This window comes from Naegleria gruberi (assembly GCF_000004985.1).
Source record: "Naegleria gruberi genomic scaffold NAEGRscaffold_16, whole genome shotgun sequence".
Lineage (NCBI taxonomy): Eukaryota > Heterolobosea > Eutetramitea > Acrasida > Naegleriidae > Naegleria > Naegleria gruberi.
Window position 1 is genome coordinate 227,528 of NW_003163311.1, and position 21,187 is coordinate 248,714.

General features: G+C 34.7%; 10 protein-coding genes across 10 annotated transcripts; 6 read left to right on the forward strand and 4 right to left on the reverse strand.

Moving 5' to 3' along the window:
• Nucleotides 1-134: 134 nt before the first annotated feature.
• Nucleotides 135-818, forward strand: NAEGRDRAFT_48024 (uncharacterized protein; the record flags this gene model as incomplete). The annotated part of the gene is made up of 1 exon (XM_002678696.1): nt 135-818. One exon carries the CDS (start codon nt 135-137, stop codon nt 816-818), a length of 684 nt encoding a protein of 227 aa, XP_002678742.1.
• Nucleotides 819-1,195: 377 nt separating this feature from the next.
• NAEGRDRAFT_48025 (uncharacterized protein) lies at nt 1,196-2,962 on the reverse strand (the record flags this gene model as incomplete). The annotated part of the gene is made up of 1 exon (XM_002678826.1): nt 1,196-2,962. The coding sequence occupies one exon, from the start codon at nt 2,960-2,962 to the stop codon at nt 1,196-1,198; it is 1,767 nt and encodes a 588-aa protein (XP_002678872.1).
• Nucleotides 2,963-6,385: 3,423 nt separating this feature from the next.
• Nucleotides 6,386-6,958, reverse strand: NAEGRDRAFT_65956 (uncharacterized protein; the record flags this gene model as incomplete). The annotated part of the gene is made up of 1 exon (XM_002678827.1): nt 6,386-6,958. The coding sequence occupies one exon, from the start codon at nt 6,956-6,958 to the stop codon at nt 6,386-6,388; it is 573 nt and encodes a 190-aa protein (XP_002678873.1).
• A 1,627-nt stretch (nt 6,959-8,585) lies between these two features.
• On the reverse strand, nt 8,586-10,019 carry NAEGRDRAFT_65957 (uncharacterized protein; the record flags this gene model as incomplete). Its single annotated transcript, XM_002678828.1, has 1 exon — nt 8,586-10,019. One exon carries the CDS (start codon nt 10,017-10,019, stop codon nt 8,586-8,588), a length of 1,434 nt encoding a protein of 477 aa, XP_002678874.1.
• A 1,238-nt stretch (nt 10,020-11,257) lies between these two features.
• On the forward strand, nt 11,258-11,422 carry NAEGRDRAFT_5576 (uncharacterized protein; the record flags this gene model as incomplete). Its single annotated transcript, XM_002678697.1, has 1 exon — nt 11,258-11,422. A coding segment is annotated over one exon (165 nt), but the record flags the coding sequence as incomplete, so codon positions are not given.
• Nucleotides 11,423-12,792: 1,370 nt separating this feature from the next.
• NAEGRDRAFT_65959 (uncharacterized protein) lies at nt 12,793-14,464 on the reverse strand (the record flags this gene model as incomplete). The annotated part of the gene is made up of 2 exons (XM_002678829.1): nt 12,793-12,870; nt 12,980-14,464. The coding sequence occupies 2 exons, from the start codon at nt 14,462-14,464 to the stop codon at nt 12,793-12,795; spliced, it is 1,563 nt and encodes a 520-aa protein (XP_002678875.1).
• Nucleotides 14,465-14,884: 420 nt separating this feature from the next.
• Nucleotides 14,885-16,267, forward strand: NAEGRDRAFT_48030 (uncharacterized protein; the record flags this gene model as incomplete). Its single annotated transcript, XM_002678698.1, has 1 exon — nt 14,885-16,267. One exon carries the CDS (start codon nt 14,885-14,887, stop codon nt 16,265-16,267), a length of 1,383 nt encoding a protein of 460 aa, XP_002678744.1.
• A 189-nt stretch (nt 16,268-16,456) lies between these two features.
• NAEGRDRAFT_65961 (uncharacterized protein) lies at nt 16,457-17,791 on the forward strand (the record flags this gene model as incomplete). Its single annotated transcript, XM_002678699.1, has 1 exon — nt 16,457-17,791. One exon carries the CDS (start codon nt 16,457-16,459, stop codon nt 17,789-17,791), a length of 1,335 nt encoding a protein of 444 aa, XP_002678745.1.
• A 174-nt stretch (nt 17,792-17,965) lies between these two features.
• Nucleotides 17,966-19,957, forward strand: NAEGRDRAFT_48032 (uncharacterized protein; the record flags this gene model as incomplete). The annotated part of the gene is made up of 1 exon (XM_002678700.1): nt 17,966-19,957. The coding sequence occupies one exon, from the start codon at nt 17,966-17,968 to the stop codon at nt 19,955-19,957; it is 1,992 nt and encodes a 663-aa protein (XP_002678746.1).
• Nucleotides 19,958-20,045: 88 nt separating this feature from the next.
• NAEGRDRAFT_65962 (uncharacterized protein) lies at nt 20,046-21,173 on the forward strand (the record flags this gene model as incomplete). The annotated part of the gene is made up of 2 exons (XM_002678701.1): nt 20,046-20,583; nt 20,653-21,173. 2 exons carry the CDS (start codon nt 20,046-20,048, stop codon nt 21,171-21,173), a joined length of 1,059 nt encoding a protein of 352 aa, XP_002678747.1.
• Nucleotides 21,174-21,187: the final 14 nt, after the last annotated feature.

The following is a 21,187-nucleotide window of genomic DNA, read 5'->3' on the forward strand; positions in this document are numbered from 1 at the left end:
CAAGTGATAAATTATTCAGATAGCCTTTTTTTCATCAAGGCTTGTTAAAAAGAGGCAATCTTTCATTGACTGATTAGGACAACTCAGAGTTGAATAATCTCGAATCAAAAAAACAACACAACACACAACATAAGATGAAAGAGAAAGGGAGAAGTGATGATCAGTCTATTGAATCGGAATCAAGCCTTACTTTGAGTGATCGTTTTCATCCCTACAAGAAGAAACAACAGATGACCACCTCTCCTCCTATTCCTTCAAGGCAACTGAACACAAGTAACAATAGGAGAGTGGAACGATCTCTGATGAATACTCAGAGGATATTTGCATCAACAAGTGATGAGTCAACAGCCTCTTCTTCTCTTCATTTGGAGAATTTCAAAAAGGCTATTCACACCACCTACTCTTCATCATCGAGTCAAGAAGAAGTTGTAGAAGCAAAGAATAGATGTATCGAGTTAGACATTTCAAAGGATATCAACCTAGTTAGAGAAGAGGATTTTGAATTTTTGGATAATATTGATTTTTCAGATTGTTTAGAATTAGAAATATTCGATTTTGACCAAAGCAGCTTTAGTATCAACAAGGCTACATCATTGGATGGTGTAAGCACGAGTTGTCAATCTTCACCAGATATCTTTCTAAAGCCTCGATGTAAAGAACCATCAATTGAGTGGGATAATCATGATGATGATGACTTGTTTCAAATCATCACACCAACTAGTACTAGTCCTTCCAATAGGGAAATAAGCACATTAGAACTCTTACTTGAAACACCTTTGGAAAATCTATTGTATCATAATATAGATAATAACGAATGAAAATAAAGCAATTCTCTTCAATTAAATATTTTAAATAATATATTAATTCAAATTATTTTAGAAATTAAAATTGAAAATAATTCAATCAAAAAAAATGGTCACAAAAAGAGATATCCTCTCCCTCTACCGAAGGATTTTAAAAACCGGAAATGAAACAATCAGATTTACCAACAAGGAATACTTCAAAAGAAGAGTAAGAGAAGAATTTGAAATGGCTGAAGAAATTGTCGGAGATAAGAAACAAAGAGATTTAATTAGAGACAAAATGTATGGCAAAGGAGTTGAATTTTTGGAAAAGAAAATTGGTGGAATTATTTAAATTATATTTGTGATGATGAGAAAATGGTTAAAACATGTTTTACAAGTGTTTTAGATTTTTACTTTCTCTTTTTTGAAGATCTTTGAGAGTTATCTGAAGAATCGGAACTTCTCTTCTTGTCTTGTTTCGTTTTCAATAAACCTTTGGTTGGTGAAAATGTTAAATCGACTGGTAAACTTGGAACAATATCCTTCTTATTGAAAGTTTTAACTTGATTCTTTTCGAGGTCAATTATAACCTTCTTCTTTTCTTGTTTTTCTTCAGAAGAGGTAGCAGTACTTGTGATTGGCTTCTTGTCCTTGAGCAGCTTTTTCACGGATTTCACCTTACTTAACAATTGATTACGTTTCTTTTCTTCAGCAGCAGCTTCTTCTCTTTCCTTTTGTTCCTTTTCTAATTGAACTTTCTTTTCTTGTTCCAATCTTTCTTGTTCTAATTTTTCTTGCTTTTTCTTTTCCTCTTCTTCCTTCTTCTTTTGTTCGGTTGCCTTACTATTATCCTTCTTTTGTTTCTTTTCTTGTGGCGTTGTTTCTACTTTCTTTTCAGTTTGTTTCTTTTCAGGTTGTTGCTTCTTTTCTTGTGGTTTCTTATTTTCATTAACTTGTTGAGCTTTCTTTTCTTGTTGTTTCTTCTTCCTTTCAATCTTAGCTTGTTCTTTTTGAGATACAGTAGTTTCAACTTCTTCCAATTCAGAATATAAATCATCGAGAGTAATAATTCTAGTCTTGAATTTTTCATAGTATTCAACACAGACATCCGAGTTTTCATATCCAGTCTTGTATTTTTCGAATTCCTTGACAATACGTTCGATATTGACAGGTAAAGGTCTATCTTTAACAATTTGTCTGACATTACCAAATTCATCAAGTGGTAAATCTTCATCATCATCTTCATCATCTTCCATAGCATCTCCATTTTCTTCGGTTTCTTCCTCCTCTTCCTCTTCTTCAGGTTTACTTTCACCTTCAACTGATTGATATTGAGCAAGTAAATCGAACATTTCTTCCTTGTATGTCTTTTTGATACTGTTATTTTCTGTAGAGGCAAAATCTTTGATGAAGAATTGGACGAATTTCATCAATGCATCTTCATTGAGATGATAGTCAGAATCATTTTCAACTTGAGGACCACCATATTGAACCAATTCCAAGAAGAATAATTCTGCAATGTGAATTTGCAAAGATGCTAATAATTTACGTTCCTCATTATTGAAAATACCATCTTCTAAAATGAATTCAATAAATTCCTCAACTGCTTCTAGTTTGTATTGAGCTGTCTTGTTCAAAAACACGAATGCTTGTTGCATTACTTTTCTCACTAACATTAAATATTTGTCCATTCTGTGTTTGTCAAGTCTTGGCCATGTTTCAAAGAGTTCATCAAAGAAAGCTCTCAAAAAGGCAATAGGTAATTCGTGTGGAGATGATTCGCCTCCCTTCACGTGGTGAATACATTCTGCCAAGAGTTGAGCCATTTCGTGTTGTTTAAATTCACCATCACACAGCCAAAATCCGTACAATGCACCTTTCCACAATTTTCTAAAATCAATAAAATTAGTATCAAGATCCAACTTGTTGAATTTAGTTTCCTTCAAAAATGTTGGGAATCTTTCGGCAGCTCTTGTTCTAAAACCTTCATCGGTAGCAGCAAGATCCTTGGTGAGTTTTACTACATTTTCTCTATGGATTTTTAATTGTTCCTCTGTGAATGTATTTTCCTCAACTTTGGATTCCGATTTGCTTATCTTCTTTTGTTTGTTGTTACCATTAGTGTTATTATTGGCTTGTTTATTGTTGTTGTTATTAGCTTTTGACTTTTTACCCATTTTTTATGCTCGAACATCATCAACAAATTATTGCAATAATTTTACTTCCTCATTTTTATCAAATTACTTCATCACAATAATTCTGTATCGGAATTTGTGTACTTCAACATTCACCAAAGGAAATTAGTTGAGTCTATTTGTTATTTCAATGAAACAAAATAGTAATAATAAATACATTTGTTTTCTTGTGATTGGTAGAAGCTATTAATATCAACCAATTAAATGTTAAAGAATTCTATTCCAAAGAACACCGCATTCAATAAGAGCTGGCAATTTGCTTGAGCGGCAAACTTTGAAAATTAGCGCCAAAAAAATTGCAAAAAAAAAATAACACAACAAATAACTTTATAACCCACGAGTAAAAAGATGAACATTCAGGATTTCAGAAACTTGATGGATGTGCTCTCGTCCAACGATAATCAAGTTCGTCAAAACGCTGAAACCCATCTTGCCAATCTTAAGAATAATGACTTGGTATGTTTTTCATTTAATTGTTTTTATTAATCATTTTAACGTATTTTATTCTCCTCATCACCAACAATAATTTTTCTAGCCTAAATTTATGATTCTGTTAGTAACAGAACTTGCTGATGAAGCTAGACCAAACCATCTCAGACAATTGGCCGGTCTCCAACTTAAGAACCTTTTAGAATCCAAAGACTCACAAACAAAACATGCTTTAGAACAACAATGGTCCAGACAAGACGAAGAAACCAAAAATCAAATTAGAAATCAAGTTTTAGTAACACTCCACTCCACATCACAAGAAGCTAGAAAGACTGCTGCTCAAGTCCTCGCCGAATTTGCTTCTGTAGACTTGGTGCACAATCAATGGCTGAATGTTATTGAAACTGTCCTTAAAAACATTACCGAACCTTCTACACCTTTTGGTATTCAATCTAGCTTGATGGCCATTGGTTATCTGTGTGATATGTGTAGAGCCCCAGTTTTAAAGCACCAAACAAACCAAATTCTTACAGCTGTTATTCAAGGTATGAGAGAATCAGCAAACAACGATATCAAATTTGCTGCCACACAAGCCTTGTTGAATTGTCTTGTTTTTGTTGAAGAAAACTTTTCAAGAGATGTAAGTATTATTATTATTTGAATCTTATTAATTCTAACTTTATATAGTCTGAAAGAGATTATATTATGCAAACCGTATGTGCATCAACCCAACTTCCAGACCCAAGAATTAGAGAAGTCGCTTTTGAATGTTTAGTTAAAATCGGATATTTGTACTATGATAAATTGTCACCATACATGGAAGCCATTTTTGGTGTAAGTAGTAATACTATTTTAACAAATTGATATTAATTTATTAAAATATAGATCACAACCAAGGCTTTAACTGACCCTAATGAACAACAAGAAGTCCAATTACAAGCTATTGAATTCTGGACATCATTGGCTGAAACTGAAGCAATTATTCGTGAAGAAATTGATACTGCAATGGAAAATGATACCGAACCAATTAGACAAAGTTTCAATATTATTCTCCAAGCTCTTGCACCATTAGTTGAACTTATGACTAAATGTCTTACAAGACAAGAAGAATATCAAGAAGATGGTGATATGTGTGTCAGTAATTATGCTTCAAATTGTATTGCTGCTATGGCCACTGTTGCTCAAGAAACAATTGTTGACCAAATTATGCCATTCGTTTCATCAAATATTAATAATCCAGATTGGCACTTTAAGGAAGCTGCTACTTTGGCATTTTCTGCAATTTTGGATGGTCCAAGAAGAGGTGAAAGAATGAATGAACTTATCAACTCTGCCCTTCCATTCATTATGAGTCATGTTAATGATGCAAACACTCTTGTCAAAGATACTTCAGTTTTTGCTCTTGGTAGAATTGCTGAATTCCATCCAGATCCATTGGTTGAAAATCATTTGGAAAATGTCCTCAAGACTCTTACAATTGCCTTCCAAGATGAAGCTCGTATTTGTAGTAAGGCTTGTTGGACTATTTTGCACATTGCAGAAGCTTTCTCAACTGATGATGATAGAGCTTCTTATCCACTTTCACAATACTTTAAGATTTTGGCTGAAATGCTCTTACAAGCTACTCTTAGACAAGATGCTTCTGAAAGCAATTTGAGAATCAATGCTTATGAAGCTTTATCTGCTCTTGTTCACAGTGCTGCTAGAGATACCTATGAAATTTTGTCACACATTGTTGTTGAATTGTTGAATAGACTTGAACAAACTCTTAACCACAGCCAAACTGAAGAAATCTGCTTGATTCAAGGTTTGATGTGTGGTGCTCTTCAAGTTTCTGCTAGAAAGCTCGAATTTAGAATTGTTCCAACTGCTGATAGAATCATGACCTTCTTGTTGAGAATCTTTGAATCTAAAAGCGCTAATGTTCATGAAGAAGCCTTCCTTGCTGTTGGTGCTGTCGCTGCTGCCCTTTCTAATGAATTCGACAGATATATGCCTCACTTTTTACCATTCTTATTGACTGGTTTGCAAACATTCCAATACGAACAAATCTGTCTTATCTGTGTCAACGTTATTGGTGATTTATGTATTGCTTTGAGAGACAAGCTTGCTTCTTATACTGATGCAATCATGGAAGTTCTTTTGAAGAATTTGCAAAACTCTGAATTGCAAAGAGATGTCAAACCAAACATTATTGCCTCTTTTGGTGATATTGCTCTTGCCATTGGTGTCAGATTTGAAAAATACATGAATTATGTTGGTACTGTTTTGAGACAAGCTTGTGAAGCTCATGTTGATGCCACCAACGATGAAATGATTGATTATCTTAATCTTTTGAGAGAAAATATTTTCGAAGCCTATGTTGGTATTTTACTTGGCTTCAAGAAGGAAAATCCACAACTCTTTATTCCATATGTTGAATCAGTGTTAACCTTTGTCAAGATTGTCTATGAAGATCAAAATACTGACCAACCTGTTTTCAATGCTGCTGTTTCTATCGTTAGTGACTTGGCTAATGTTTACGGTGTTGCCATCAAAGGTCCTATGCAACAAGAATTTATTAGAAATCTTGTCGAAGATGCAGTCAATTCAGCTGAATCAGAGACAAGAAAGATTGGTAATAAGGCTAAGAAGAACTTGAAGAAGATTACTCTCCTCTAAACTAGTCCATAACAGTGTTTCCACTCCACCCAAATAAGGAGGCACAACAACCTCCAAACCACTCCACCACACTTAACACAAACACATCCACAATCAAAATGGCATACTCAATTCGGTCAGATGATGCCTCTAATCCCCCCTCGCCTTTGAATAATTTATAAGTTATACCACCATCCATGTCCCAATCCATTCCATCCACTAAACTATCACCACCAAATAATAGTCAAATTATTAAAATAATAACTTGACAGAGCACTCAAATAAACACCACATCCACACATTAAATCATACATCAAAACCATACTATTTACACAATTATAATTTATTGACCACACAGTCAATCAATTGAGCCATAACAAGTCTCCCTACTTTGGGCTCTTTCAGTCTTGACAGAAACTCCTTGGAAAATGCAATACACAATACTAGAGGTTTTTCCAAAACTTGTGTTGGCATTGGAGGTTCCATCATTCCAAATGCTGGTTTGACTGGTTTTGGTTGATACAAATCTTCAATTAATTTTCTAGCAAATATTGTTTCAATATCAAGGTAAGTCTCTCCCATTGGATGATCCAAAGAAGGAGCTCTTTTTCCAAATAATGTTCTAATTGAATAGGTAGGTTCAGGTATGTGATCATAATCATCCAGTGGCTCTTCCATAGTGTTGGAAATTGTCATTGTTAGTGCTGATGCATCCTTTTCAGCTTTAATTACAGTTCCGATCAAGGAATCTAATTGCGAAATTAAAAATACAATTTTATCAGCAAAGACCATTCTTACTACTTCTGTTTTATAGTTAGAATCAATACTAAAAGCCTTGTTGATCACATGAATCGGAAATAATCTTTGATCTTGTGCTGATGATATTTCGTGAAGATAATCTGTTGACATTTTTTCAAAATAATATTTAATTTCAAAAAAATGATTAAAAGTAAAAGTTTAATTTCTAGTGTTCGGAACTTTAACCATCAATTTAGAGTGAAGGGATTAATTAATTCATGTTTGAAAATTAATGCAAATTTTAATAGTCAACACGAATCAACCTTCCGATTTTTTTCTTCATCATCAATGAATAGAAATCGAAATGATGATTTTCTTTACATATTGAAAATTAGAGGACAAGAACAACCAAATAATTGTGATTCTTTGAGAAAGTTTCCAACTCTTTATTTGGTGGTTGCCCTTTTGGTAGCTGGCTATTCCTATTCAATTATTTCATCCCTTCTTTCGTGTAAGTAAATCACCCATATTCTCTGAAAATTCACACAACAAATAAGCTGATATGGTTTTGGATAAGATGATTCAGGAAGAGAATGGAGAAATTAATTTACAAAAGGCCTCTATCATGCCACTCAGTTGTAAGTTATTACTTGTAATATTTTGTAATCATTTAATGGAATTTTATAGTATTTGCCCTGTTGAAAATTAAAGAAAAGTATATGGGCAATATTGAGAAAGATCTCGAGTCAAACGATGCAATTAAGAGAAGGAATGCCATTCAAATGATTTATCAAATGTGTTTGGATAGATCATTGGCTAAATCAATAATTTTGGAAACTAATTGTCTTGAACGTTTGGTAAATCTGGTACCATACGATAAACAATCAAACGTATCAAGAGATGAGAGTGACCTAATTATTGGAGTTTTGAAAATGATGAGCTCTATTGAAAATACTCACGAATTCTTATTGGATAATCTTAGTAAATGGGTTAAACCATATAGAATACGAAAGGAGTTGCACTCTATAGAGGCATTGGATAATAATTATATTACAATTATATACAATATTCTATCTACACAAAAATCCAGACAATTATTAACTGACGAAAGGATTGAGAAACTAATTCAATTGACATTTGAAATATCCAAGGCAAGCACAGATAAGAGAGTGATAAACTTGGCAAATTATTCCACTGAAATGCTTGTTAGACAATCTAAGGGAGAACCAGATGATGGTCAAGCAGATTCACTCATGAAAGATTATACTGAAAAGTATGAAATTTTCAAATTCCTTTCAAACAACATCTCACTTCCATTGCTAGCCTTTGGTTATGCCTTTTTGAGATATAAATGGAGAATTAATAGACAAGGATACAATCATTTTGGATTCAAGGCTCAAAATCTCAATACACTGTCAATTTACAACTCGTTGAAGAGTGCAGTGGTTGTAAGTGCAATGGCATGGTCTGTAACTTCTTTGGATTTTTTCGAGTATAGACAGGGGTTGAAAGATCACTCTAATTGCTCAACCAATGAGGAGCTATTTAACAGACTCAAGACTAGGGCATATAGACAGGAAGTTGAAAAGGTAGCTCAAAACTTCTTGTTCCCATTATTCTTGGCATGGGTTTTGGGTAGAGTGGAATTTATCATACTACCATACATTTTACTTCAGGCAAGCAGTTCATCTAAACCAAGTAGTTTATTAGAAAATTTAATAGATCTTCCCCCTCAGTATGTAGAATCTCAATTGAATTATATTCAAACAAGCATTGAGACTGAAAAGAAATAAACCCTTTACCATTCATCATCTGAATCAGTATCAGAATCCTCTTCGTCATGGATACCAGTGTTAGAGAACTTTTTCATGAGATATGACTTGAAACCTTCCTTTTCATTTTCTGTAAAATCAGTTACAGGTGGAGGTGTTGGATTCTTCAAATTGTCCTTAGAGAAAGTCTTGATTTCAGAAAGGAAGTCAGCAGGCTTTGATGGAAGAGGTGGCTTTGAGACTGGAGGGGAGGTTGGAGTGGCCTTTGGTTTGACCTCAACCTTAATTGGACCTCCTCCCATTGGTGGTGGTGGTGGAATAGCTCCAACAGGAGGTGGTGGTGGAATAGATCCTCCCATTGGGGGTGGTGGTGGTACAGCAAAACTTCCTCCTCCCATAGGTGGTGGTGGTGGTGGAATAGATCCCATTGAAACTGGTGGTGGAGGTGGAATACTACCTGCTCCTCCATCATAGTCATCTGAAACATATGAAGTCATTGGTGGAGGTGGTGGAACTGATCCTCCCATTGGTGGAGGTGGAGGAACAGATCCCATAGATACAGGCATAGGTGGAGGTGGAGGAACACCACTGGATGGTGAAGAAACTCCAAAAGGTGGTGGAGGAGGTGGAACTCTTCCTGAAGATGCATCACTAGAGACTGTTCTAATCTCATCAACAATTTGATTGTCATCTTCATGTGCCTTTTGTCTTTGTTTGGCAACTTTCTTTTCATACTTGTGCATGAGTTTTTGGAGACGTTCTTGAGTCTTTGGATCATTAGCTTCAACACCCATACCTCCCAAAACGTCCAAGTATTCAGTTGGAAGACCGCTAGCTTCAAATTGGCCAGTTTCATGATTGATACCAACGTGAGCAGTGTTTTGGAAATTCTTTACAGAGCCCATTCTAAAGTTTGATCTTGAAGGTCTATTGTCAACTGGTTCTTCGACTGGTTTGACTTCTTCCTTCTTCAAGAACTTATCCTTGACACCTCTAAAGAAACCAAAGACACCACCTGCTGCCTTTTCTTCCTTCTTTGGTACAGGACTACTTGGAGAAGATGTTTGAGGGAGTGGATTCTTTGGCTTGTCATTGGATGGCTTACTGATTGATTCAGGAAGTGGTGGTGGATTACTTGTTGCATTTGATGATACACTAGTTGGTGGAGAAGCAGAGACAACATTAGAGAGACGGTTGTTAACAAAGCTGCTAAACTTTGAAGCAGCAGTCTTACTATTCAAGGCAACATTGATACCAACAATTCTATCATCGCTTTCAAAGGAAATAAAATTGTCATTCAATTGTTCAAATTGGAATTGTTCATAACATTCATGAGACCAAGTAACTTGATTGGTTTCAACATTGATTAGTTTCAAACAAAAGACATTGTTCATCAAATCCTTTCCGAAATAAAGGGCTCCCCAAATACCAGTATAAGACCATTCTTCTTCACCTTGCATACTTTCATAGATTGAAACAACAGCGCTTTGTTCAACACTCTTTTAAAAATATTAAGCGAATGATAATTTTATAAATCAACCTACCAAACCCTTAGTGGCAGTGAGAACAACACTAACGTCCAAAGGATCATATAATTCCTTATTGCTCATTTTTCTATTTTTTTTAAAATTTGATATTTTTAATAACCTTGATCATCTTGGAACATGCTGATGATGACTATTAAGATATTAAACTTCGTAAGGGCATGGAACCTTGTTCACTTTTCAATCACGTCTCTTTCAATGCCAGGCAAAACTATTGTTGCACAAATAAATCTTAATATCTTTCACAACTTCCACTAGCATTTATTTTGCTGCCTGACAGACAACCTATCAACACTTTAATGATTGCCCTGACATTCATATAGCCTTAAAAAAATGAGCAACAGCCAACGAAAAAGTAAGCAATCAACAGCAGCAGCAGCTCCTCATCAGAAGCTTCTTCATCACAACAGCAACGGGATGAAAGTCTACTATTGTTAGCCTACGAGGGTGAGAATATGAAACGATATCCAACAAGAAGAGCATCACAATTAGCAAATGAAGCCTTGGAAATTGATAAGACAGATGATGAAGGTTTGTTTTTTCATCAATTAGGAAATTAAATTGAAACTCTAATAGATTATATTGACGAGGAAGCAGCTTCATCTAGTGATTCCTTTGATGATGAGGAAACTCTTGAAGCTGACTATGAAAGTGATTCAGATTCACAGAAAGAAAAACCATCATCTAAACGTAAGTCACTCTGTCAAAATATCAATCAATATTAATTTCATTCGTTTACCTTATTAACAACAGGTTCTCAAATATCAAAACCTGCTAGACATGTATTAATGTCATGGTTGGAGGAACACTTTGAGCATCCCTATCCTGATGATAACCAAAAAGAAGAATTGATGAAAAAGACCGGTCTCACCATTAATCAAATTAATATTTGGTTTGTAAATTCAAGAATGAGAGTGTGGAAGCCTAGGCATCACGATTCACAAATTACCAAGACTGAACCAAATTCACCAAATGGAAATTCTGATGGTTCAGGAAGTAAGCCAAGACAAGAGAAGAAAATAGACATGTTGAATGATGAATTGAAATCATCACTTGCAGCTCGAATTAATCCAAACAATGCCAATGTTACCAGGACAAATATTGTGGGAAGTTTGCCTAATGGTCTACCAACTCCATCCACAGTCATCTGTAGAGGAAACTTACCTAAAGAAGCTGTTGATTCATTGCTCAAGTGGTTATTCGATAACTTTAGTCATCCATATCCTTCAGATGCAGAGAAAGATGTATTGGCTGAAGAAACAAATCTTACCTTAACACAAGTCAACAATTGGTTCATCAATGCAAGAAGGAGAATATGGAAACCAATTCTCCAAAAAATCAAATCAAAGGGAATGGATAAAGATGAACTCCTTTCTCAAGGAAAACTATCAGAAGTTGCCAAATCATTCTATAAGGACCAGAAAATTGGGGAAGAGGAACCAACAAAGAGGAAATCTAAAAGCTCCAAAGGAGGTTACAGCTCAGATCATGAAGAATCCACACCTAAAAAGCAAAAGAGGGACAACTCTCTCCTCATACCTCAAGACCTGATGACCCATACAGAGCCAACCATTACAAGAGAATCAACGATCAAAACTAGACCAAAAATTGAAAATAACAAATTAACTCATAGAGAGCTATTCATTGATCAATACAGACTCTCAATGGAGAATCAAAAGCTTGAGGAAGATATTCATCAAGTCTATGACAGGTATGCCTCAGTTTTGGAAAATATCAGTGAAAAGAATGTGAAACTTCTCTCCCACATTACCCTCCTCGAACAAAAGCAACAACAAATAAGATTGAATAATGAACTCTTGAAGAAAGAGGTTGATTTATTGAGAAGTAGTAAGGTGGTGAATTCTAATCCTTTCAACGTGGGTTCATTCCTCGTGGAAGAATTAGGATCTTCAATGTAAATTATTTACAAATTTCTGCATGCAGTGACAACATCAGGATGATGCTCAAGGTAGTACTTTGAAGCAAAATCAATAAACTCACTTGTTGAACCAATTTCTTGATAGTTGTCACCATTTTCTAGAATGATATATGGTGACAAGAATTGTTGTGACCATTTACTCCACACAGATTTAAATGGTTTGACAATCCACGAGCTATCAGTATCAATTTTACTCTTCAAATCTAAGACAGCATTGTAGAATTGTTCATGGTTTGGGTGTGATTGATAATTATTGGTTACTTTTGGTGAATAGTTTGGTAACTTTTCAGCAATACACTTGGCAATATTAAAGCTCTTGAAGCTATCTTGGTTTTCTGTATTTACATCTGCAATAATGTGAAAGATAGATTTACTGTTTGCCAATCTATCAGTCAGATATTTATCTTTTCCGAGATGACTATAAAATTCCTTTCTCTTGTAGAGGATAGATGGATTACTAAGTGATCGTTTGATGATGAGTTGATAAAAGATTATTTGAATAACAACGATCGCCAGAATAATCGATAGTTTAAATGTTCTGGATGAATTCCACAAATTATCCAATAAGCGGCTGAGAGGAGGAAGTGGTTTTTCCTTGTTGCTATTTGATAATGTTGCTGATTTTGAATATGACGATTCCGAGAGGGGAATATCAGCAGAGTGAAGATGTGATCGTGAGTGTGTTTGTGGCAGAGTCATTTTATTTATTTGTTTTATTTGTCTTTCTTATTAGGAGGTCACAACTTCAGTTTACAACATCTTTTTGGAAGCCAACTTGGAGTGATGCTGCAGTTTTTCAATCAACGTTTTCAATCCAGTTCCCATTTGCTGTTCGTATTGTTGCAAAATTAAGTTGTTGTTAACAAATATTTAATATAAATATGTGGTTAATATAAAAGAGGTAAAAGTTATTGAAAGTATGCTTAAAAAAACTTACAACTTGATTTTGCAAACTGGAGAGGGCTGCAGGATCACAGTAAATAGCATCATGCTTAATGAGAGAATCTATTGAGACTATGGTTGGTTCATCTATCTTTCCAGTTGTTGAAATATTTTCGATATTTCCTACACTGGTTGGGAAAATATCCTTAATGATCTTTTTGAATGAAGGATAAATGATTGTTTCAATGTAAATTTCTGTTGGTTGCCTAACACAAACACCGGTACACATTTCAAAAAGCAAATATCCAAAAGATTCCAAAATAGTTCTTGCATTATTGTTAAATGAATTTCTAGCAAAGAGTAAAAATTGATCTTCCAATGAAGTTAGTTTGCAGTGGTAGTGAACTCCATTTTCATTGTTTGATTTTTCAATTAGAATATTCTTGGATGAGATGTGAGTGTATTCAAATCCAATTTGTGAAAGAGACTTTAAAGCACAAAGTATTTGTCCACTAAATTGACTAATAATGTCAGGATCCATAGTATTTTCTCTCCTTAATGTTTCAATAAGTTGAGATAGGGTTCCAACTGTATTATGCGAAAGATTGAAAAGAGAGTAGCACCTTCCTTGTCCCAATGAAAAATCGATATGAGAAACTGGCATAATGTATGGAGATAAATTTCCAATATTTGACATCAATTGAATAAAAGACCTTCTCATTGTGGCGTCATTAATCATTACTACTGATTGACTGGAACAATTTGTATAAACCATCAGTCCAAAGTTGACTCCCACTGCTGTATTTGATTGTGATGAATTTGATTGTGGTAATGTCACAAAATTAGTAGAACTGTTAGCACTGTTTGAGCTTGAATTATCATCAAAATGTATATTCTTTGATCCTCTATTCTTAATAGTTTGACAATAAGCTAAGGTTTTGTAAGATGAAGCATTTAAGGTAAGCAATAATTGAAAGTAACTTGTAACAAAATCTTTCAGAGATTCCTTCTTCTCAATGAGTTCATAATCTGTTGGACGTAAGACGGTTCTAACTTGATACATTAAATCAATATGACCCAGCACTTTCTTTTGATATAAGCTCACATAATCGGTAATTTGTCTATTCAAATTATTATTCTTATACTTTTGAATGAGATTTGAAAAACCTTCCTTCAAAATATTTCCACTCGAATCATCTGTTGAAGATTTGTGATGATAATAAGAATTGGACAAGGGAATTGTCTCCTCATCATCTGCTTCATTATTAATATTTGATGATTTCACTTTTCTAGTTGAAGAAATTCCAAAAACTTGTAAAACCGATTCCGAATTAATACCCGATTCATAATATGAAGCCTCTCTTCTTCTCCTAGTTATTATTCTATAAAGAACCAATCCAACACAGGCAAAAAACACCAACACGACCACAATCATCGAGATGATAAATTCGGGCTTTAAAATAAATAAAACTTCATCTGTTTCCGCATTAGAAGTTGCCATCGTTGAAGTGGAGTCCACCATTAAGTTATTACTGTTCATTACTTTTAGAATTTGATCTAACATGATGATGAATTAAATGTGTAGATTTTTTTGTTGAGTTTTTTCGTAAGGTTTGATGGGGAATGTGGCTGAAAGAACCTTGGGAGTGAATTTTGGAAAGTACTCTTGGAATGGAAAGAATAATTTTCCAATAAAATTTAATATCTCGGAGTGTATTGTAATATGCAATAATCAGATGAAAAGAAGTGGCGGAAGCAGGTTGGATCTCTCTTTCAAATAATAGTAAGTGGTAGTAGAATAATTAAATTTGTTTTCATTTTGGCGGTAAAAGAAGATTGGCGCCAATATTACGTACAAATAATATTCAAAAAAATGTCTCAAATAGAATTGAACATGTCTGCAACACCTTCATTCTCGGGCAACTCTCAGGTGCCACAATCCGAGTTTGATCTGGTCAACATGACGGATGAACAACAGAGAGAGTTGGCTGTAGAATTGATTAGAAACACGCCAGAATATAAGGCAGCTTGGGAGCTGGAATTATGGAAAAAACGAGAAAAAACTGTCTACAAAAAACAACTTGAAGAGAAGGAAAAACAACACTTGAAGAATGTGGAAGCAAAATTAAGAGAGGAATTTAGTAAATATGAAAAACAAATCTTGGAACAAAAAGAAATTCTTAAAAGTAAGGAACAACAATACAATCAAGTGTTGGAAGAGATGAATGCAAGAGAGAAACAATTGGTAGGAGTTGAACTAGAGCTGAGGAGAAGAAAAACAGAGCTAGAAACTGATTATCAAAGAAAAATCGAGCATATGGAACATGTGATTAAAATGGAGAAGGAATCTTTTCAACAGCGACTGCAATTGGAAACCATTAAAAATCAAGAGCTTCAGAAGAGAATAGACCAACAATTATCTCACGATGTGATGGAACTCAATGAGAGAATAACAAAGCTTCAAGTAGAAAATGAATCCCTTGAATCAAAACTTCATCAAGCCACTAATTCCAAACAAAATTACAAAATCCAATGGAAAAAAGTATCTGAAGAACTGATTAGAACAAAGAAGAAACAAGAATCAGAATTGAGAAAATTACAGCAAAAGATAATTGCTCTCCAAACTTTACAGACCTCTCCATTGACTCCTTCACAACCACCTCCAATGAATCCATTCTATCCTCACCCAAATATGCCTCAAAATTACCAGTATCCAAATCAAATGAATCCTCACTCTCCATTCTATCCATATCCTCCAATGCAATCCCCATTCGATCCGAATAATATGCAACAAAATCCTCAGAATTTCATTCCTCCAAATCAGCAGCAACAAAAGCAAGATGCCGATGAAATTGGTTCTCTCAAAAAGATGCTTGCCGATCTGATTAAGAAAGAAACAGAAGACAAGAAGGAAGATAGCAAACTCAATACTTCGACATCGAGTTCAGGATCTACCTCTTCAACATCCTCAGGAGAGAGCAATCGTAAGGGTAGTAAGAGAACTTCTCCATCGTCTTCCCCTCCCACTGTAAAAACAGCAAACTCCACCACAAAGAAAACCTCACCTCCTCGTCAACAACAAACTAAACAGGAAGTTTTTGCCTATCCATCGCCTCATCTCGATAACAGTAGATACGAAGAAGAACCATCCTTAAACGAAACCCAAAACGATATTTCTGTTGAGGCTCACAATTTTGCAAATCATGACCAGAACGAGAATGATGAAAGAAGCAGAGAGTTTAAACGATTACTCCGAGAGAAATCCAGACTTTTGAAATCTGGAATTTACGATTCAAAGAGTGATATTATTCTAGAAATTGAAAAGAAACTTCAATCTTTGTAAATACTTACGAATAATATTCTATCTATTAAGCGAAATAAACTCCAGGAAGTACTTGAAGAGATCATCTGCTTTACACTGTAAAGAAACTATTCATTTCTATTGGATGCGTGTTTCTCTTAATTCCATCGCTCATTGGAATAACAAGCTTCTTTAAATAAAAAGAAACCGCCAAAATTCACAAGTAAAAAAATGACCCAAAACTCATCAACACCAACATCACCAATTCTCGGTTCGTCATCGTTTGATGACAACAAATCGGAGGCAAGTTCCACACCTTATGAACCATCCCCAGAGTTATTTAAAAAGCCAACAAAAACAATCATACAAACATCTGATGATGATTATGACTTTGAAGAAGAGAACGATAATAATAAGAAAGAAGAATCTTCTGATGACGATTCAGCTAACAAATACGAAGAAGAAAGAAAAAAGAAAATAGAAAGAAACAAAATGTTACTTGCTAATTTAGGCCTTGGTAATGGTTTATTACCAAAGAATAATAACTCTACCACAACAAAGAAATCAAGAAGGTCAACCGGAAGTGAAAGTGGTGAACCAACAGAAGTCAGAAGATCTTCCAGACTTTCGTCTAAACCAAAACCAGTCTACAACTATAGAGAACTTGAAAAGGTAGAAAAAGAATCTAGAAGAGTCATTGCACAAGAGAAAAAGCTAAAGAAGGAAGAACAAAGATTAAAATACTTTTCAAAGAGAACACTGAGGAAACATCGTGGTGAAGAGGAAGAAAGTGCTGAAGAAACTGATGAAGACACTTACGTTTCCGAATATAATGAAAATAATAAGAGAAGAAGCTCAAGAAATAAGAAGAAGATTGATTATGCAGGTTTGGAACATGGAGACTCAGAAAGTGAAGGTGAATTTGAAGAATTTGACCAGGTGACAGTAGTAGTGGAAGAATCTCCAAAAAAGAAAAAGAAAGTCACCAAAAAGAGTACGATTGCTTCTCCAGTATGCTCTTTTTCAAATTTTACAATATCAGATGAACATGCTGTTAGCTACACTGAAATTGGTGGAACAGTTGCTGAGACACCAAGCGATGAGAATATCACTCATGTCGTTACAAAGGTCTACAAGAGAACTCTCAAACTCATGTGTGGAATAATTAGAGGAGCTTACATAGTGTCGGAAGATTGGCTCCTGGATTCTTTAGAAAATGGATATTTTGTTGATGAGAAACCATATCTCATTAAGGCTGATGGTGTGAGTCTATTACAAGCAAGAAAACGTGCCTTAGCCCAACCAATATTTGCAGATCTCAAATTCTTTATTTGTGATGATGTACAAGCTCGTGATATTGTAACACAAATCATTGAAACAGGTTCAGGGTCGATTATCACTGCCATTGATGAAATGTTGGAAGAGGACTATGATTTTGAGAATTGCTATATTATATACGAAGAGGAAGAGACAAAAGACAAGTATCCAACACTACCAAACGAAGTTTTCAGGACAAAGGAATTTATCTTCACAGCTGCTGTGTCCCAAAAAATAGAAGATGTGTAGACAAGAGATGACATTTGACGACATCAAAATTAAAAAATGTCTCGTTTATTTCCTCTGGTTTTGTTATTGGTTTTAGCCATTCAGCAGATTTATTGCTTTAGAATCATACCTCTCACCACTACATCACCATGTACTGAAATGCAAAAGGAAAGAGTCATTCTCTCCACAGATAGCATGATAGCATTTTGTGTTAACAAACAAGGCTCTGAGTGTTCCACTATTAAATACCTGAATGGAAGAAAAGTGATGGTACACAGAGACCTCTCCGATTTGTTTCAATTTCAACTCGATAGGTACAATGAAATTCATCAGGAAACAATTATACCAATAGTGACACTTGTAACCTCAATCTATGTTGATGCCTTCTTTGGTCATCCAGCACTTAATTTTGACAGTTTTGTTGTTCCTTTAAGTACACTCCAAGATGTTCTTCTTCGAATGCCCTCTTTGGAGAATAGTGAAAGACTACTTTTGTGGAGTGACCTTAATTTCATTGATGAAATGAGCATGCCTATTCAAGTGGGCACTCTCAATGAAACTAGCAAGTTTGCACTAATTGAAGACACAATTTCTACTGAGTATTTTGGGCCTCTTCTTGAAAAATCAAAAAGAAAAACCACAATTGGATATAGAACCTTCAATGAGTTGATACTTTCCAATAGATTTGGACTTGGAAAATTAGATTTACTGAAACAAACATTTATCAAAAGATTATTCAATGGTTGTGATTTGAAAATTGAGGAAGTGGAAACGAGCAATTTCACAATTATCAAACAATTTGAATCTGTGAAGAATCTCAGTATGAACAATTTAATTGACTTGAATGTATTGTATTGCTTTGAAAAGTCAACTCTTTCATTCTATTCATGCAATGACGGTGTACCAGGTACAGTGATTGCCTATGAAATTGAGAAACTTCTCCAGATTACATTTGGATGTCTTCAGCTGTTACTATTGGCAGCAACATTTAACACCAAGTCAATCAAGCGCAGACTTTTAGTACCTTATTTGATTCCTCTTTGTTTGATTGTGGCTAGTATATTCTTCTCGATTTTCATGCAACAAGTTTCCAATACATTGAGGTCTATAGTAACCATTGGAATTACTGCTTTTGTAATTGGGATTTATGGTTCCACTCTTGTTAGATTCTACTATTTAAGGTATTTGTATCGATTTCTTAGCAATTCAACTGATAAGCAAGTGAAAATTCACAGAATTTTGAGTTCTGAATGGTTTGGGGTTTTGGCAACATTAGTATGCGCCATTCTTCATGTACTCTTTTGGTTGGCAATCCTCATACCCTATGCAGTTGTTAATGTCTACGAAAGCAATGTATTATTTGGAGTGAATGTCATTTACCTACTGCAAGGAATCATTGGATGCATTTTGGGTATTGTTTTCATGAGTATTGATATTTTTAACAATCGAAAACTAATTAAGGAAAAGGGACTATTACACTTTTTCACATTTGAAGATCCTTACTTCTTGAGATTGGACATCATTAGTTTTTTCATTATCCTTACAAGCCTAATTTTGATTATAATTTTCAACTTGATAGGTCAGGAATGGGCAGATTATTGTTTGGGCATATGTTCATTCATATCTTTTATTTTCATTTACTGTCTTGGAGGAATGACAGCCATCCTGATTGAATGCTGGAAATTCCTCAAAAGAAAGAGGCGGCCAATAGAATCTACCTCTCAAAAAATTCAAACAGATATTGAACTACATTTAAAGGATCAACACTTTGTTGAACTATTTAAAAGTTTCTGTGAAAAGGAATTTTCACTGGAGAACTTTCTCCTTTACGAACACATTTCTCAACTAAGGACGAGTACTCTCTCTTCTTCAGATAATAGAAGCACCAATTCCATGAACTCATCCTCACTAGATCGTTACATCTCAGCGGAGCAATTCTATCAGTTGTGGACTTTATTCTTCAAGCCATTAGCCAAGTATGAAGTTAATCTTCCAGGAAAAGTCAAGAAACAAATCGAAATAATTTACCACTCAAGAGATGGAACCCCACTAGAAACATTTGAGAATATCGTCCTGACCGAATTGTTATTCAATCTCAAAGATACCTATAGTCGACTTGTAGAGACGAGTGAATTTTCGAGATGGCAATTGGTAAATACCATTCAAACTCAACAGAATATCAAATAAAATGTCCTTATTACTCCTATCCCAACACTCCATCATGAATTTTCACACAAACTTTCACACTGTTAAATAAAATTCCATTACAAAAAAAATGAGCGATAAAGAATCCACACCAAGTCCATCACCATTATCATCAAATAATTCTCCACCTGTTGCCACAACAACTACCACAACAACAACATTACCAAGTGGTCCTAAACAAGATAATACCAAGAGTTTTCTTGTCCAATCATCACCACTTGTTTCCTTCATATCGGGAGCAGTTTATGGATGTACCTCCATTGCTGTAGGACAACCTCTCGATACAATTAAAACACTCATGCAATCTAGTGCTACTATTAATCAAAATAATGCAACAACATTGGGTGTGATTAAATCAATTTATAAGAAGAATGGTTTTATGGGATTTTATCGTGGATCTCTTCCACCTTTGTTTACTGCTTCAGTGTTGAGAAGTTTGCAATTTGGTGGATATGCAATGGCATTACAATATATTATGGAAAATAATGTGTTTTCTGATAAGGATTTCAGAAAGGAAAATTTACATGTTTTGGAGGAGAAACCATTTAGTTTGCATCCTGAAATGTTTGCTGCTGGCTGTTTTGGAGGTGCTGCTAGAGCCATTGTTGGTATGTTTCAATTTTCATGGTCATGTGTTTATTAATAATATTCGAATTATTTCCAAAACATTTTAATAGAAACCCCTGTCGAATATATGAAAGTCAGATTCCAAACTGAACAACCTTGGAAATTTACTGAATTATATCGTGGATTTACTGCAACACTGTTACGTAACATGTTCCTTTTGGGCAGTTTCTTTGTTTTTGTTGACTTTTTCACTCAAGAATATAGAAATTTACAAGTGAGACAACATTTGAAATCTCTTGCATCTGATGAAGAAAGAGAAAAGAGCAGAGGTCAATATTTCGATTTTGCAAAATTGAGTCCATTCTTTACAGGTGGTGTTTGTGCAACTTTGGCTTGGTGGTTAGTTTTCCCATTGGATGTTATTAAGAGTCAAATTCAAGCTATGAAACCTGATGAACAATTGGGCCTTATGCAAAGAATGAAACATGTTTCAAACACTTTGGGCTTCAGAGGATTTTTCAGAGGAATTGTACCTGCTAGTGCTAGATCCATGTTGGCAAATGGTGTTTCAATGATTGCCTTTGCTTATGTTTCATCTCATCTCATTCAAAAATTGGAAAAGAAGGAATAAATTTATTCCCAATA